The sequence below is a fragment of the Drosophila persimilis genome, unplaced genomic scaffold (assembly GCF_003286085.1).
Source record: "Drosophila persimilis strain 14011-0111.01,24,50 unplaced genomic scaffold, DperRS2 tig00000829-arrow-arrow-pilon, whole genome shotgun sequence".
Taxonomy (NCBI): Eukaryota; Metazoa; Arthropoda; class Insecta; order Diptera; family Drosophilidae; genus Drosophila; species Drosophila persimilis.
The window spans coordinates 751172-766334 of NW_020825359.1; the positions used below are offsets into that span (position 1 = coordinate 751172).

The 15163-nt window shown below is 45.4% G+C and overlaps 3 protein-coding genes across 8 annotated transcripts; 2 read left to right on the forward strand and 1 right to left on the reverse strand.

Annotated features, from left to right (window-relative positions):
- The first annotated feature begins 4220 nt into the window (after positions 1-4220).
- LOC6599933 (protein shifted) lies at positions 4221-12720 on the forward strand. Of its 6 annotated transcripts, none has more exons than XM_026993392.1 (8): positions 4221-4412; positions 9099-9512; positions 9592-9849; positions 9935-10129; positions 10880-11080; positions 12018-12113; positions 12188-12382; positions 12461-12720. In XM_026993392.1, the coding sequence occupies exons 2-8, from the start codon at positions 9110-9112 to the stop codon at positions 12481-12483; spliced, it is 1371 nt and encodes a 456-aa protein (XP_026849193.1). In that variant the 5' UTR covers positions 4221-4412; positions 9099-9109; the 3' UTR covers positions 12484-12720. The 6 variants fall into 6 exon arrangements, with proteins under 6 accessions (XP_026849193.1, XP_026849194.1, XP_026849195.1 ...); XM_026993393.1 differs by having other exon boundaries at positions 10892-11080; positions 12188-12385; XM_026993394.1 differs by having other exon boundaries at positions 9935-10078; positions 12188-12385.
- On the reverse strand, positions 11103-12915 carry LOC6599934 (5-demethoxyubiquinone hydroxylase, mitochondrial). The gene is made up of 3 exons (XM_002025090.2): positions 12835-12915; positions 11460-11944; positions 11103-11387 (listed from the first exon to the last, which is right to left on the reverse strand). Exons 1-3 carry the CDS (start codon positions 12836-12838, stop codon positions 11229-11231), a joined length of 648 nt encoding a protein of 215 aa, XP_002025126.1. The 5' UTR covers positions 12839-12915; the 3' UTR covers positions 11103-11228.
- A 463-nt stretch (positions 12916-13378) lies between these two features.
- On the forward strand, positions 13379-15139 carry LOC6599935. Its single transcript, XM_026993396.1, has 4 exons — positions 13379-13398; positions 13506-13905; positions 13963-14695; positions 14753-15139. Exons 2-4 carry the CDS (start codon positions 13515-13517, stop codon positions 14997-14999), a joined length of 1371 nt encoding a protein of 456 aa, XP_026849197.1. The 5' UTR covers positions 13379-13398; positions 13506-13514; the 3' UTR covers positions 15000-15139.
- Positions 15140-15163: the final 24 nt, after the last annotated feature.

Genomic DNA, 15163 nt, shown 5'->3' on the forward strand with positions numbered 1-15163 from the left:
AAAATAGCGGATACAGATAGAGAACTAAATATCCAGAATATCGATAACTGTAGCTGAATTATATGAAGCTCTATGAAGAAACTCCCCACCAATCTTACATCTTAAATGAATCACCACGAACCAAGCAACCAATCAACCAATCAACCACTCCACCACTCCCCCCTTCTCCCATGAGTTGCACCGAAGGAAAACACCAAAGCGATCCATCAATCAGCCAAAAACCGCAAACATCAAACAGACGAAACAGATCGGGCTTTCATTATTCTTTTGAGATATATCTGTTTACATAAGAGCAGCACACAACGAATTTTTTGGAAACCAAGAGAACGCGATTATATATAGACTATGACTACGATTACGAAACGATGCAATCCACAAGCAACAACACACCAAGAAAACAAGCTACAAAGAACAAAGCCAACTCAAGCAGATTTATGCAATACACTATGCATATGTATATCGCATGCAGCTATATATATATATATGTATAAAGTATATGCACTTAACTGTATCGGCACAGTCTGTGCAAAGCCAACCCAGGAAAGCTCAAAACTTCCATTTTTAAATGTGGTGTGTTGGAGCGGAACGGGTAACTAAAAGCTATAAAAGGGATATACATTTCGGGCTGGGGAAACGGAAACCCGCCCAGAGAGACAGAGACAGAGATATATATATATATATATACATATATACATATATGGAGTTATTAATCAAATCAATCAAAAATTCATTTCGCAACTCAATTAACGAAACAACTTTTAAAGTTACCAAAAAATGAAAATGAAACAAAAACGGATTCCAAAAGTTTGAATTTGCTTTTAAATGTATGACTTTAAAACAAAACAAAAAATATATATGTATACTTATATAAAAATCTATATGCATGCATAAAAAGAGAGATGGAGAGAGAGAGAAACCAACAGATAAACAGAACAAGAGAGCAAGAGAGAGTGAGGAATGGATTGCGTTAAACAAAAAAGAGTTAAAACCTGTAGCTCCATATTAAGTGTAAATTACAGATAATCTAAGCAACCGTAATGTGCACATACGCAGACACACGCGTATCTTATCCCAATCCGTTCTATTTATCCGAAAGATCCATGGATAGAGGAGATTTATGTACACGTTCTATATGAATGGGAATGGGAATGAGGGATCTATCCTCTCATGCATTCGTTTCTCCTTCTGGCGCGATCCTATTTCTGTTTTATTGTGTACATACATATATAATACAGTGGAAACCGTTTATTGGCCACCACTGTACCACTGTACGTTTCTTAGTCAACACACACACACCCACACACAGACACATACACGTAACCAATACGCATTCTCCCCCTCACATTCACAAATATGTACAAAAAAAATGTAATGAAATTGACTTTGAATTCTTCATTAATTTATTAAGTTTCTGTTTGTTAATGATTGTGTATAAGGATGATCGATTGTGTCGGACGTATATACTCTATAGCAGTATATACATACATAAAATATATAAACACATATACTTTCCCATATACATAAACACATACAAACACAACATACACACATACTACAGAACAACAGCACATAGGAAACAAGACTGTCTTTTAGGGTATACTTACATATACAGTAGTTGTATTTCATTTATCTAATCGAGCTCTGCATATGTACTGCTCGAAGAAATTGTTATAACCGGATAACATGAACAGACACACACACACACACACACAGACGGACAGAAACAGACACGACACGAACACAAACCGAAGCCGATACCGGAAACCGAAAACCGATCCACCTGAGTGTACTAGATGGAGCTAGTGTGCGGATAACAGCGGATATGGTAACGTAACGGTACGAAAATGATGATATGAAATTATTTGGTATATATATAATTATATTAATATATATACATACATATAAACACATACCATACATATATACACATATGCACACATATGTATATGTATATCTGATATTTCTGATTTAGTCATTGCTTTGTATGTGCCTATTATCGATTTTTGATGTATGTATATTGTATTTTCAACATCAGTTTTAAAGCTTAACATTTACATTTACACTTTTACGATATATTTATGTACTACGAGTATGTAATCTATGTAACAGCGAGCCCTAATCCGCCAGCTGCAAAAAGGATATTATTAAAAGAAAACCATAATTTATATATGATTAATAAGCTAATGAACCTAAGGATAACAAGTTTCTTCTTAATTATTTTTTTTATCTTTTTTTTTGTTCCTTCAATTAATTCATTTGTACATGTATATATTTATGTTATATTTAACTGACTAGTTCATATGATGCCGGATCACGTGTAATTGTTCTTTCGTTTTCGTTTCCCCCAAAAAGTAGAGAAAATTTTCAATTGTAAATGTATTTAACTAAAATGTTATGCGTGTATTCGTAAGAATAATGAAAATAGCTACACAATCAATGTATTTTTCCTTTAAACAAAAACGCCTTTTTATTGGTTGGGTAAAAGGTTTTGGGAAAAAGCAAAGAACATTTCAAATTTAAACCGATAAAGCCTAACCAGCATACGCATGTTGTGTTGCCCACACATCGATCTGGTTTCAATGAGATTCAAGATTTTCTACAACTCACAAACATAAAGACTAGATTGGACTTGAATTCTGGCTGGCTCAGGATGACGCAGCGAAGACCCTGGGAACCCTGTTGAAAGTTATTTGAAAACCGATGATCTTAGCTCCCAATAAAGATTACGAACTGTTTTTTTCTTTCTAAGAGCATATTTCTTGATATATTTCCCCGAATAAGCGGCATGAGGCTTTAACTTTCACATTTCCGTGTCCCACACCGCTCTGGCGATTTTCCACTTTCAATCAGTTTTGAACCGGGCACCCTCCGGCGGCCTGGGTGTTGCCGAATCGATACTACATCCGCGATCGCGTGCATCGCGCCAGCAGCCGGTACATTATTTGTTTACCTCTACTTTTACGACGTACGTACTTTAAAGGCGCATACATTACCGACATGGTTTTTACTACTGCACCATTCTTTAGCTCATCGGCTTAGACCTGCTAAGTTTTCCTTGTTTCCCCCCGTATCCATCTTTTCCATTGACCATGTTTCTTGGTTCTTCTTCTTGGCCGTGGACACCGATACGCCCACCATCGTTTATCAGAGTCTTCACCCTCCTGGACTTCCGGCTAATATGAGCGAGTGTGAGCTCGATGATGGCTGTCCACTCCAGGCGCCTGACCGTCTGACATGGCGAACTCCCCGCCGGCTCCTCCTCTCGGGACATGATACCTGTCGCGCGAGGCTGTGGCCTTTGGCCTGGGCAACCTATGTGTTTGGCCACTGCCACGGTCCTCTTTCTTGCGTCCCACGCTGTTTTCTGTGCCTTTCCAGTCCGCTCGCCGTCGGTACCTCTTCCGCTAGTGATTCCATCGTAGCTCCTCAGGATGTGCTGCTGGCTGGACAGTGCTAGCCACTAGCTGACCTTCTGCGGGCCATAGCCATGATGCCACTGTGTCGCTGAGTCGACAATGTAGCGTCCTGTCCGTTGCACCAGGGACCAGTGATCGACGGCGGAATCGTTGGCTCACGCCCACGGGAAATAATTTCAGCAACTGTTTTTCATGCAAAGATTCGGGGAAACATGAAACATGACTGGGATTTTATGAGTCCTTACCAAAGGATCAAGGATATTTTTCCAATTACAGGAATATTTGGAACAGGAAGATACGCTTTTTCTGGGCGCCTGCCACGAATACGTATTCTGTACGTTTTTGTAGAACTTCGCAGGGCGTTGTTCGATCATTTCAATTCAAACTATTAAGTTCTCAACGGACTTTTCAGAGCTCCTGGTTTTTGATCTTCTGTCGAATATTACCTGCTAAATAAACCATTTAGCCATGCCCACATAATGTTATACGATTGATAAATCAATTTTCTACTTGACTGGCCTATTTTAAACACTTGCTTTTATTGGTTTTTTATATACCGTTGAAAATTAAATGGGTCTTCTTCTGGTTTGGTTAGGCGGTATTATTAACATAGCATAACAGTGCCAGGGCTGGGCAAAACGATCGTTCACTGCGCTCTGCAGCACATTTTGAGCTGTTAGCGCTCTTGGTGCTGTTGGACGAATTCAGGCGGTTATTCGCTGCTACGCTGCGAACTCGAAATGGGGGCCTGTGCAACCTTGCAACGGGTTTCGTTGCTGTCGTCTGTCGTGCTCTCTGTGCCGCTGAATTTAGTCGTTGTCTCCACCTCAAGCTCGGCTGCATTGCCGCAACTAATTGTTGTAGTTCCTTAGTTTACGTTTGTTTTTTTTTACTTGGTTTTTTGTTTATTTTTGCCGCACAACGCCGATCAAGTGAGCCGCAACCTAGCAGCAGCATACCGCTATTGCCTAGTTCCCGGGAACGAGACAACCACGAGTATGTAGATTGTTCCCAAAACGCCTGATACGAATTCGAAATTTTTAGAGTAATGGTGGCCAGAAAGTTGGCCAAAACCAAAACCTCTCTAGTGAACCAAAGCCGAACCCCAGCCCCGGATGATATTTTGAAATATTTTATATTAGATAAACGGCATGTGTATCAATAATTAATCTACATATATGTACGTCGTACGGACAGACCTTTGGATGTGTGTATGAGGTGGTACATCCGCAGTTAATCATGCTCGAAAATCGCGCACAACCAAGCAAATCTCAAAATTGAAATTCACGCGAAATAGCGATAAGAACTTCTCGTGAGTGGAAAGAGAAAAAGCAGGAAGAAAGGCAACCAATGAGAATTGTCAATTGGATTGATTGTTTAATTTCAATCCTCTCCTTCTGCAACGCTTCTTCCTCCACATTCTCCTTCTCCTCCTATACAGCCAGGCTGTTCCGATTGCCACATTTACCGGAATCAAAGACTTAAGTGATTGATGTTCGAAATTGATATTGAAAATGAGAGCAATCAAGTATTGTGTGCTGTGTGAGTGTGAATGGAAAACTGAAAGTGATCAGTGATCATTCCTCAATGCTTGTAATGGATGTAATATCCTCTCTCACTGCTGGTTTCCAATATATGTTAGCTTGTGATGCTGGGTGAAGTGTATCTGGGTTGCCGCCTTGGCCGCCTGTACTTCTTGCTGCTGCTGTCAGTCCGTGCACTGGTGTTGGTGGTGTTTCTGTTTTGGCGCGCTTAAAAGGCGTGAAAGTCATTGTCCAACAACGTTTGATGTTGCTGCCTATGGGATGGGGGAAGGGGGGAAGGGGGGTGGATGTAATGGAATCGAAATTGAGAACTGGGGAAACTGGGAACCGGTGCTCGGATGCCAATGGAATGGTGTGCAAAACTCTCCTTCTGCTCCAGTCCACTCGACATCCACGGGACTTGGATTTGCTTTCCTCTTCACCTCACACACACGCACACACATATATACAAATACAGACAAGAAACACGATCGCATCATCAGAATAAGAGTTCTGTTTCTGTGAAGTAGCTTCTACTGCCACTGCCACTGCTGCCCATCGTCTGTCCTCTTTACGGTCCGTCTTGGCCAGCCTGCGTGTCTCGCATTCCCTGCTTAGCCCTCATCGTCGTTGTCGTGGTCGTCTGTGTCTGCGTCTGCATCGTCGACAGCGGTACTTGAGCCCACTTGGAGACAGTCGTTGTTATCTGCTTGTTGTCTGCCTCTCCTTCTTCTGGTGGCTGGCTGCGAGGGCATCTCGGGGAGCATGGCCATGGCCATTCGATTGGTTTATGATCAGCGATCACAACTGTCCGTAGCCGTTCCGAATGCATAATTGAAGCATCTTGGGTCTGTCTAACCGACTTGGGCAATGACAATTAACGGCACCTGCTTGGGCTTGGGCTCTGTCATTGGGCTGTGGGCTGGTGCTGGACTCAGCAAGAGTATCCATGTGTCGACTGTTGCCGTCCTGTCTGCTTATTTGCTGAAGGTGGTTTTTTCTTGGTGTTTCTCAGCGTCTGTTGGTGTGCTTGTGTACATATGTGAGTGTGTATGTGTGTGCGTTGGTTCATTAAGCAAACAGAGCTGCAAGTGTTGTTGTTGCTGAGCACGGACATAATTTAAATCGGTAGCCCCGACCCGGCCCGGCCCGGCCCGACCGACTCAATTCCATGCTCTCGTTGATCAGCATTTGCCGATCGTCCTCTCTCTCTTTCGCTCTATCTATCTCAGTCTCTCGTGGCCCCTTCTGCTCTTTGTATGTGTGGATGTGCATTTGAAATCCTTTTAGCCCTTGCCCTTTCGCCCCTCATGCTGTCATGAAGGTGCCTGCCCATGTACCTGTCGAGTATGGTTCGATTTGGAGTGTCTGTCTGGACGACGCGTAGTCGGTCCCTTCCTCTCCAACACCCGCACGCTCCTGCTCCTACTGGAAGTCACACTCACCAGGAGGCAGGAGGACAGCTTCTTGTTCTCGTTTTTTATTTATTTACTTTTTTTTTGTATCTTGTGCCGTGTTTTGTGTTTCTTTATTTTCACATTTCATCGTCGCCTATTTGTTGTTGCCTGCTTCTTTATTTTCCTGGTAATAAGGTGTGAGAAAGGCAATAATCGTAAAGAGCTAACAAATTGTTGCTGTAGCTGCTTCTGGCTCTTCCTCTGTCTCTGTCTCTGCCTCTGCCTCTGCCGCTGCTGCTGCCGCTGCTTCTCCCTCTGCTGCTGTTCCCACTTGATTGTCTCTCAGCAGTGGCACTGCTTTGGCTAATGCTGTCCAAGGTATATTGAATCGAAGGTAATTCAGACCCGCTCTCTGACTTTGGCTCCGGCTGTTTCGCCAATTTTTCTATCTCTCGCTTCATCTGCCCGTTCAATGCATATTTATACCCGATAATCAACGAGTAGAGGGATATATATGTTTTATGGTTGATGTGGACATGTGTAACACCCAGAAGGAAGCGTTTTCGCTTGGATCCTGAATCAGTTTGGATCATTATTATATCTAGAATGAAGACATAAATTTGCATGCGCTTACTCTCTCTCTCTCTCAGACACGCCCTCTCGCGGAGGCTGGTATTTGTGTGAGACCAGAGAAAAAGATACGGATCTAGAGGAATACAAAACAGTCACAGAAAAATGAAAACAAAGGGTAGAGCCGCGGCCCCTGCCGCTCGTTTGCTTTATTTTTTCTCTAAGGGAGGCCTCACCTTTCATCTAATATACCTTGGTCACTAACTTGGCTACTGCTGTCGCTGCCGCTGAGTCCGACGCTTTTCTGTTGGTGTCTTTTGTTTTTGTTGATTTCACGCTAAAATGTTAATCTGTGTCCCTTTTTGTCTTGTTGGCCGGCCCGGGCTCCCCTCCAGCCAGAAGCAATTACATCGTTGACGACAAAACATCGTCTCATGGGAGATGAAGATCTTCATTCCATCGACCAGATACCAGATACCAGATACCAGATATGGGGTTTGATAATAGTCTTGCCCGCTTCTCTCCTCTGACGATGCTGCAACACCGACATGATACATACACATACACATAAAAATGCCCGTATACTCGTATGCATGTATGTTTGTAGGGAAATTAAATCTGTGGTATATAGAGAGCCGTTACTTTCTAGGCGTATGTACATACATATTATAGTACGATTTCCCTTTTACTTGGATGCAGATCGAAGAGATCCAAAGTCAAGGCTAAGACATGTGAAATATCCTTCCCATCAATCAATCAATCAATTCCAATCTTCTCTATACACATGCATACACATTTTTGAATTGCCATTACGATTTTATTTCCCATTCCATTCCCCTTCACATTAGGATTTCGATTATATGTAGCTTTGATGCCGATTTGGATTCCGATCTATGATCTCGTGCACAGCCAGAGCGCCAGTCTGCCTGGCCCCTTATCATTCGAGCTTTAATTAGTAAAAAATATAAATAAATAATTTCAAAACAAATGATGGAATTATGTGGAATTGGAGCTATGGCCCCAGGCCCCAATCCCCAACGCCGGTTCCCGAACCCAATTCAGATCTCGATCGCTGTCGTGTGTCATACAATAATCGTATATTGCGTTGTACTTACGCGATTATCTGCCCAAGCATTTCCGTCTACAATCCCTTATTGAGTCTACGGTCACCCCAAAACGAAGCCAAGGGCTACCCAGAAATTCAATTACGTGGGTGAGTCGTCATGGGTCTGGGAAATAGCAATTAGTTCACTTAATAAAATCATTTCCCAGGGAGTCGCTCCACACTCTGCTCTCTTCATTCTCCATCCTGTGTTTAGAGTCTTTTCGGAGCTAAGGCCAGATGTCATTATCTCCAAGTAATTCCCCATAATCGCCATGTTTGATCTTATTAAGACAGCTTAACTTGTTTCTTGCCCATCATCGTTTCTCTCTATCGCCTTGCCAGCCACTGCTTCATCCCCATCCCCATCCCCATCTCCATACTTAGCCCATTCATACGTGATGGGCAGACAACGATTAGTGACTGCTCGATCGATGGTTTGGTCCGGTCCGCTGTCCGTTTATTCCTCCTCCTTCAGTCCGTCCGCCCTTCTGTCCGCTCACTGGTCGGTTGTGTTGCATCGTCTGGCCTTCTGTCTGAGGGCTTCGTCGTTGACTTGGGTAACTTCACACCAGCTAAAGTGCTAACAACTTTGTACCTGCTCTCTTACCCTCTCCTGTGCTCTCCTCCTCTCCTCTCCTCTCCAGTCTTATCTGTCGCTCTTGTGCATCTGAAGTCTGGAGTACACACATCGTGTGAGAAATTAGTGGCATTATTCCCTTCTATAATATTAAAGGATATTTAGATCGTCAGATATTGAGATCCCTATATAGCATAATGGTATAACTATTCAATACAAATGACGCATGGTTCACGGATCTGAACGGATCTTAATAATCATTTTTGTGAGTGCAGCATGAAACCGAAACCCTGCCCCATCCATAAATAGAAATCTGCTGGCCAGCCCAAAGTAGCGAATCCGAAACGCAAATAGATCGCTGGAGGGTCGGGGTCTGTAAATATGGCAAGAGATAAATAAACACAGTGTCCGGAGATGAGATGGCAGTGCCTGAATAGGCAACGGATACCCTTAGCTCTTATCCAGCTCTCTTATTAATTCGCAATTGTTTGTTTTCATTGGCTCGCCTAGAGGAGGGAAATATGACACAACAGAGCTTTGGGTGCTTGGTCAAGTGGTTCTATCTGGTGCTGATTGTCCACACCTTGCTCTGCATCGGACAGCTCGAGTGTCGGCAGCATCACAATCGCAATAGCAACAGCAACAGCAACAGCAACAACAACAACAACAACAACAACAGCAACAGAAGAGCAGACTCATCGAGTTCGGAGGAGAACCACGGAAGTAATACCAGTGACGGCATCGACAGCTTCACGGAGAACGAGGCCAGCATTGGCCATGGACCGCGCCGGGGCCAAAGGAAGAAACAGCAGGGCGGCAGCGGCAATGGGAACGGGAATGGGAATGGCAACAATCGCCACAATCGGATGGAGGAGAACGGCATTTCGCTGTGGATCAATGAGCAGCAGCTGAAGATGCTGAGCGGTGAGCAGACCCCTGAAAATATCCGGCGGAAACCCCATGCTCATGGATTTACGAATCCCTGCCCCTCTGCCCCTTGCAGCTCTTTACTTTCCGCAGGGCTACTCGGATCGCATCTATGCCATACACAACAGCCTGGTGACGAACGACCTGAGGGACACGACCCTGTACAACTTCCTGGTGATCCCGTCCGAGGTGAACTATGTGAATTTCACATGGAAATCGGGCAGACGCAAGTACTTCTATGACTTTGATCGGCTGCAGACGATGGACGACAGCATCTTGAAGGCGCCAACGCTGTCGATCCGCAAGAGCGGACGGATACCGCAGGAGCAGAAAAGTAAGTTATTAATGTCTCACGTCTCACGTCCATCGAGGCTATGCAAACCGATCCGATCCGGCAAACGAACCTCACTCCAAGCTAGATTTTAGCATATTCCTGCCCTGCACTGGCAACAGCTCGGGCACCGCCTCCTTCAATGTGGGCCTCAAGATCCAGACGCGCAACAACAAGCCGCTCTCAGGCACACCCATTCGCCTCAACTTCAAAAAGGAATGCGCCCATAGAGGTGTGTATGATATAGACGCTTCCAACCCTACTTCACTAACAACTTTGCAAGGTAGTGTATATGATATATCAACCAAAATGCTTTTATCTAGTGTAATTGTAGTCTCTAGAATAGAAATAGAATGTAAATAGATTTTTGGCATGCATCACACGCATCACATACGAGCATATCCATCTATCATTGAGCCATGCATGCCATCAGATCACATTTCCTTTCCATGCCATTCGCCATTCTTCATTCTTCATTGTGCATTCTACCCCTTGTAATATCTATCGCCTACGCTATGTTTTAAGCTTAAAGCAGCAAAGCAACTCCACTCCACCATCTACCATATATGTATTTTCTACCATATAAAACTTGAGTCTATGTCTAAGCTTGTTCTCACGAGGATATGGATGTCACAGACTAACGAACAGGCAGACGTGACGGATAGATAGACACATGTACATACAATATACTCTATACGAATCCTTAGACTATATATGTATTTCTAGTCTCTTTTCATCTGTTCTTTTCTCTTTCCAACAATCGATTAAAGTTCAAATTCGAATGGGATTCACATCTCGAAAAGTTCGTTCCGACATTGCCAAGCCCATAACGTTTTTGTACATATATTCATCCATCCACATCCAAGTCCATGTCCATATCCATCCATCTCTCCCGATTGTCGTATGCTACTTCGTTATTTGTGCGTGGGGCTGCTGCTTAAATGTTGCTCTTTTTAATCTGAGAGACTAGCTCTCACCGATTTTTGTTGAATGTTGTAATGTGAAGGATGTAACTAAACTAAAAAAACTTAAGCTCCCGATCCAGAATGCAGTCTGAAGTGCGGAAAGAATGGCTACTGCAACGAGCACCACATCTGCAAGTGCCATGTGGGCTACACTGGTATGTACTGCGAGACGGCCTTCTGTTTCCCGCAATGCCTCAACGGTGGCAACTGCACGGCGCCGTCAGTCTGCACCTGTCCGGAGGGCTATCAGGGCACCCAGTGCGAAGGTGGTGAGTACACTACACAGTTTAATAGTTTAACGATTCAGTCAGTCTATCTTTAATGCTTAGCGTGGGGCGTGGGTAGAGGATTGACAGACAGATAACTTTGGGTCCTAATTCTGTGCACAATATTTACAAAAAGTTGAAAAGTGTATATCTAGATCTTCTTCGATATAGCAATGGCCGTTTTGCAGCCGAATTTGATGACCTCAGTCATTGCCTGATAGAAGGGCGCTTGCTCCGCCCCGCAATCGATGCCGGTGTCGTGGTGCTCCTGCTCCTCGTCCCGAAACTTTGTGATTGTCTCCAGCAGTTCCTGCAGATAATTCAAAATTGATTTAGTCCGCATATTTGTACCATAGTGATGTTCAATATATTGATACCCTACCTTGTCGGGATTTGGTGATTCCATAATCTGACGCAGCTGATCATTGTAGTGCTCCACAATCACCGTCTCCACTGCCACGGTGCAGGCCATTGCCGCCTTCTCGCCCATTAAAGCGGTACCGGCGCCCAGAACAAACCCGGCCACATTCCAGATGGGCGTCATGACTGTGGGACGAACTCGATGCTGCTGGATGAGCTGCTCGAATTGGGCACGATGGCACTTCTCCTGCTCCCACATATGCCCAATGGTCTTGCCCAAGGGCCCGTTACCCAGTATAGCCATTTGGCCGGCGTAGATGCGATCGGCGCCCAGTTCTCCGGCATGATCCACGCGTATTATTTCATCGGTCAGGGCGTTGGCACGTGGACGCAGGGGGTTTCCGGCTCCAGCTTCAGATCCCGATGATGCTGTGTTTTTGTTGCTAAGGCATCGCACGGTCAGCAGCCGGGTTTCCGGCCGAAAGAGGACGCTTCTCAGCATTGGGGCTGCAACAGAAGAAGATTTAAATAATGTGATACTCATGGTGCACACGCTCTTTTTTGGCTCCTTTCTCCCCAGGTATTTGCAAAGAGAAGTGCTTGAATGGCGGCAAGTGCATACAGAAGGACAAATGCCAGTGCTCCAAGGGATACTATGGCCTGCACTGCGAGTACTGTGAGTATAAGCCATGCTCTGTGTAATGTGTCGTGTAACTGTTTTGCCATCCCTTCTGTGGCCCTGTGTTACAGCCAAATGTGTGATTCCCTGCCAGAACGGAGGCCGATGCATCGGCAACAACATGTGCCGCTGCACGACCGGACTGAGCGGCATGCACTGCGAGATAGGACGCAAGCAACGCTCCATCTGCAAGTGCCGCAACGGCACCTGTATAACGAACAAGAAGTGCAAGTGTCATCCCGGCTTTTACGGACGCCACTGTAATGGTCGTAAGTAGCTGGTCCTGATCTCAATTTCGCTTCACTAATTCCCTTTCGCCCCTTTAAACCCTTCCCCAATCACAGGCAAGCGACGTCATGCCCATTGAATCATGCTGGGCTGCTGGGTGGCTGGGCGGCTGGATGGCTGGTCGAAGACGCAGGCACCATTGCATTCCCCGAGTTCCCCATGGTTTCAATCACACGATCAATCGCACTCGATACATTGAATTTACAACTTTTCTATTAAACCACAACAGCGAAAATGGATGAAACAAAAATAATACTAATTGTGATACAAACTTTTTGTAATTTAACATTTTTTAAATAAAAACAAAATCTTAGAGCGTCTTTGGTTTCGATTGGGTTAGGGGATCGAGACTGTCACAAGAACAGGCAGGGGGAAGTGTTACTGTCCTGTCGGTTCGGGTGCCCGCTCCTGGATCACGTACACGACTTACCCATTGTGTTACTTAAGATTTTGAACACCCAATATTAATAATAAAGATTAAAATCTGCAATCTGGAAGCGGCTGACAGTGTTATTGTTATGTGCACACCAGGGCTGGGAGCTCAGTGCTCACCTGCTACTTGTCACAAGTATTTTTTAAGTCACGCCAGTCACGCACGCCTCACCTAGCGTCCCAACAATTATATTCTGAATATACCCTCTAACATGACAAGAATAACTTGGCAATTGGTTGTTAGAGCTACAAAAAACTGGGTATTTTTATTGAAACGGATAAGACATGCGGCCCTGGCAATTGCTGCCGAAAAACGATTGGCGATAGTCCGATCACACACAGCTGTGATATTTTCAAAGGCTCCAGATTGTTGTTGCTCTCCGTGGAGGGGAAAGGGATACGTGTATCTTGATTAGATTCCATCAAGATCATCATCAGTGATTGCTGAAAGGGGTGGTGGTCCTACATACATACGTACGTACGTACGTATACACGCATATAAAACCAGCGCCCCAATTTGCTCCAACAGTCGCCTTCTGATCGCCATTATCGTAGAAACAACGTAAGAGCGAGAGAGACACAGAGAGAGAGAGAGAGAGAGAGAGTGCCAGGGGTCAAAAGACTGACGGCGAAAGAAACGAAGAGGACACTGAACTTTTTCAATTGCAGAAGGACAAAATGTCAACCACTCAACAGCAATTGGACTACATTGAGCGGTTCTTAGTTTACGACATCTACAAGTACTTCGGATCGGGTGCGTCCTTGGTGTCGCACAGCGTGGAATCCTCCAATGGACTGGACGGATTCATGTCCGCCCTATACACCGTACAGTTGGACCTAGAGATAGCTGATAGAAAGCAAAAGGAGCTGGTTCTAGTCAAGTTCATGAAGGGAACGGAACACTTCCGGGCATCCAGCAATTCGTACATTCAGTTCGCCAACGAGGTATACGCGTACGCCGAAATCCTGCCCGCCTACGAGCACCTGCTGCGCAGCAGCCGCCTCAGCAGCGATGTGGTCACCGGTTGGGTGCCGCGTTCCTATGCCGCCCGATACGGACAGATCGATGGTAAGGCCGAGCATAGTGTGGGGCATAGTGTGTGATCGAATCATTCTTAATTCCCAGGGCTGAGTGACAGTTGCGAGTCAGTGCTGGCTCTAAGGCACCTCAAGGAAGACGGCTACGAGCTCGGCCCTCGCCTCGTCCTTCGTCGTGATCAACTGGAGGCCATGGTTGGCCTGGTGGGCCCCTTCCATGCCCTCGGCTATGCCACGCGCATCCTTCAGCCACAAGTTTATGAGCGCCTGCGCTCTGGTGTAGTGCCAATGCCATTTGTTAGCAGCACAGGAAAGGGCGTCTTTGAGGTGCTCTATCGCGTAGCCTTTGACCGCTTCTATGGGTTCTACGATCGCCAGAAGGAGCAGCTGTTGCAGCAGGAGCAAGACGAGGGCTTTGCAGCAGCCCTGGAACGACTGCGTAATAAATACTTTGCCCAGCCGGAGCAGCTGATGGAGCGTATACGCACCTCCTCCTTCGATGAGTCGCAGCCAGACAGCTACTTCTGCACGTTCCTGCACGGCGACTTCAACCGGAACAATGTGCTCTTCCACTATGACGCCGCTGGCACGGTAGACAACATCAAGACCATCGATTTTCAGGAGCTGCGATTCAGCACCACGGCCATCGATCTCAGCTTCTTCATGTACATGAACACGCCCCCCGACGATCGAGAGGAAATTTTTGCCGATCTTCTGAAGAAGTACCACAAGAAAATGATCGAAATGCTGGAGCTGGTGCTGCAGCGAAACCAGGATGAGCTCTCCGAGGAGCGGGTGCAGCAGCTGCTTGCCGACTACAGGTGGGTGTGGTGGAACACCTGAGGAATGCTGAAACTAATTCTCTCTTTGCGGCACAGCTTTGAGCGCTTCGAGGCTCACTTCAAGAGGTACGCTTTCTATGGAGCAATGGTCGTCATGCATTTCCTGCCCTGGCTGCTAAGCAATGAAACGGACTGTGCGGAGCTCTCCAGGCTCTTTGAGACGGACATGCATAGTCCGGCCTTCCATCAGCTGTCGCTCGCTATTGGCGGAGACGTGGCCAACCTTGAGATCTTCAAGGTGGTGCGTCACGCTTACGAACATGGCTACATGGATGAGATATAGATACGCACACACGCACACGCACACGCTCACGCACATACTGCATATTTTAATTATTATCTGTTAGTATTCTTTAATTTTTAACGAGCTCTGAGCTCTCAGTCTGCAAATACATTCCACGAGTTCTGTGGAACCAAACCGTTCGTTCTCGTTCTCCTTCAGGTCTA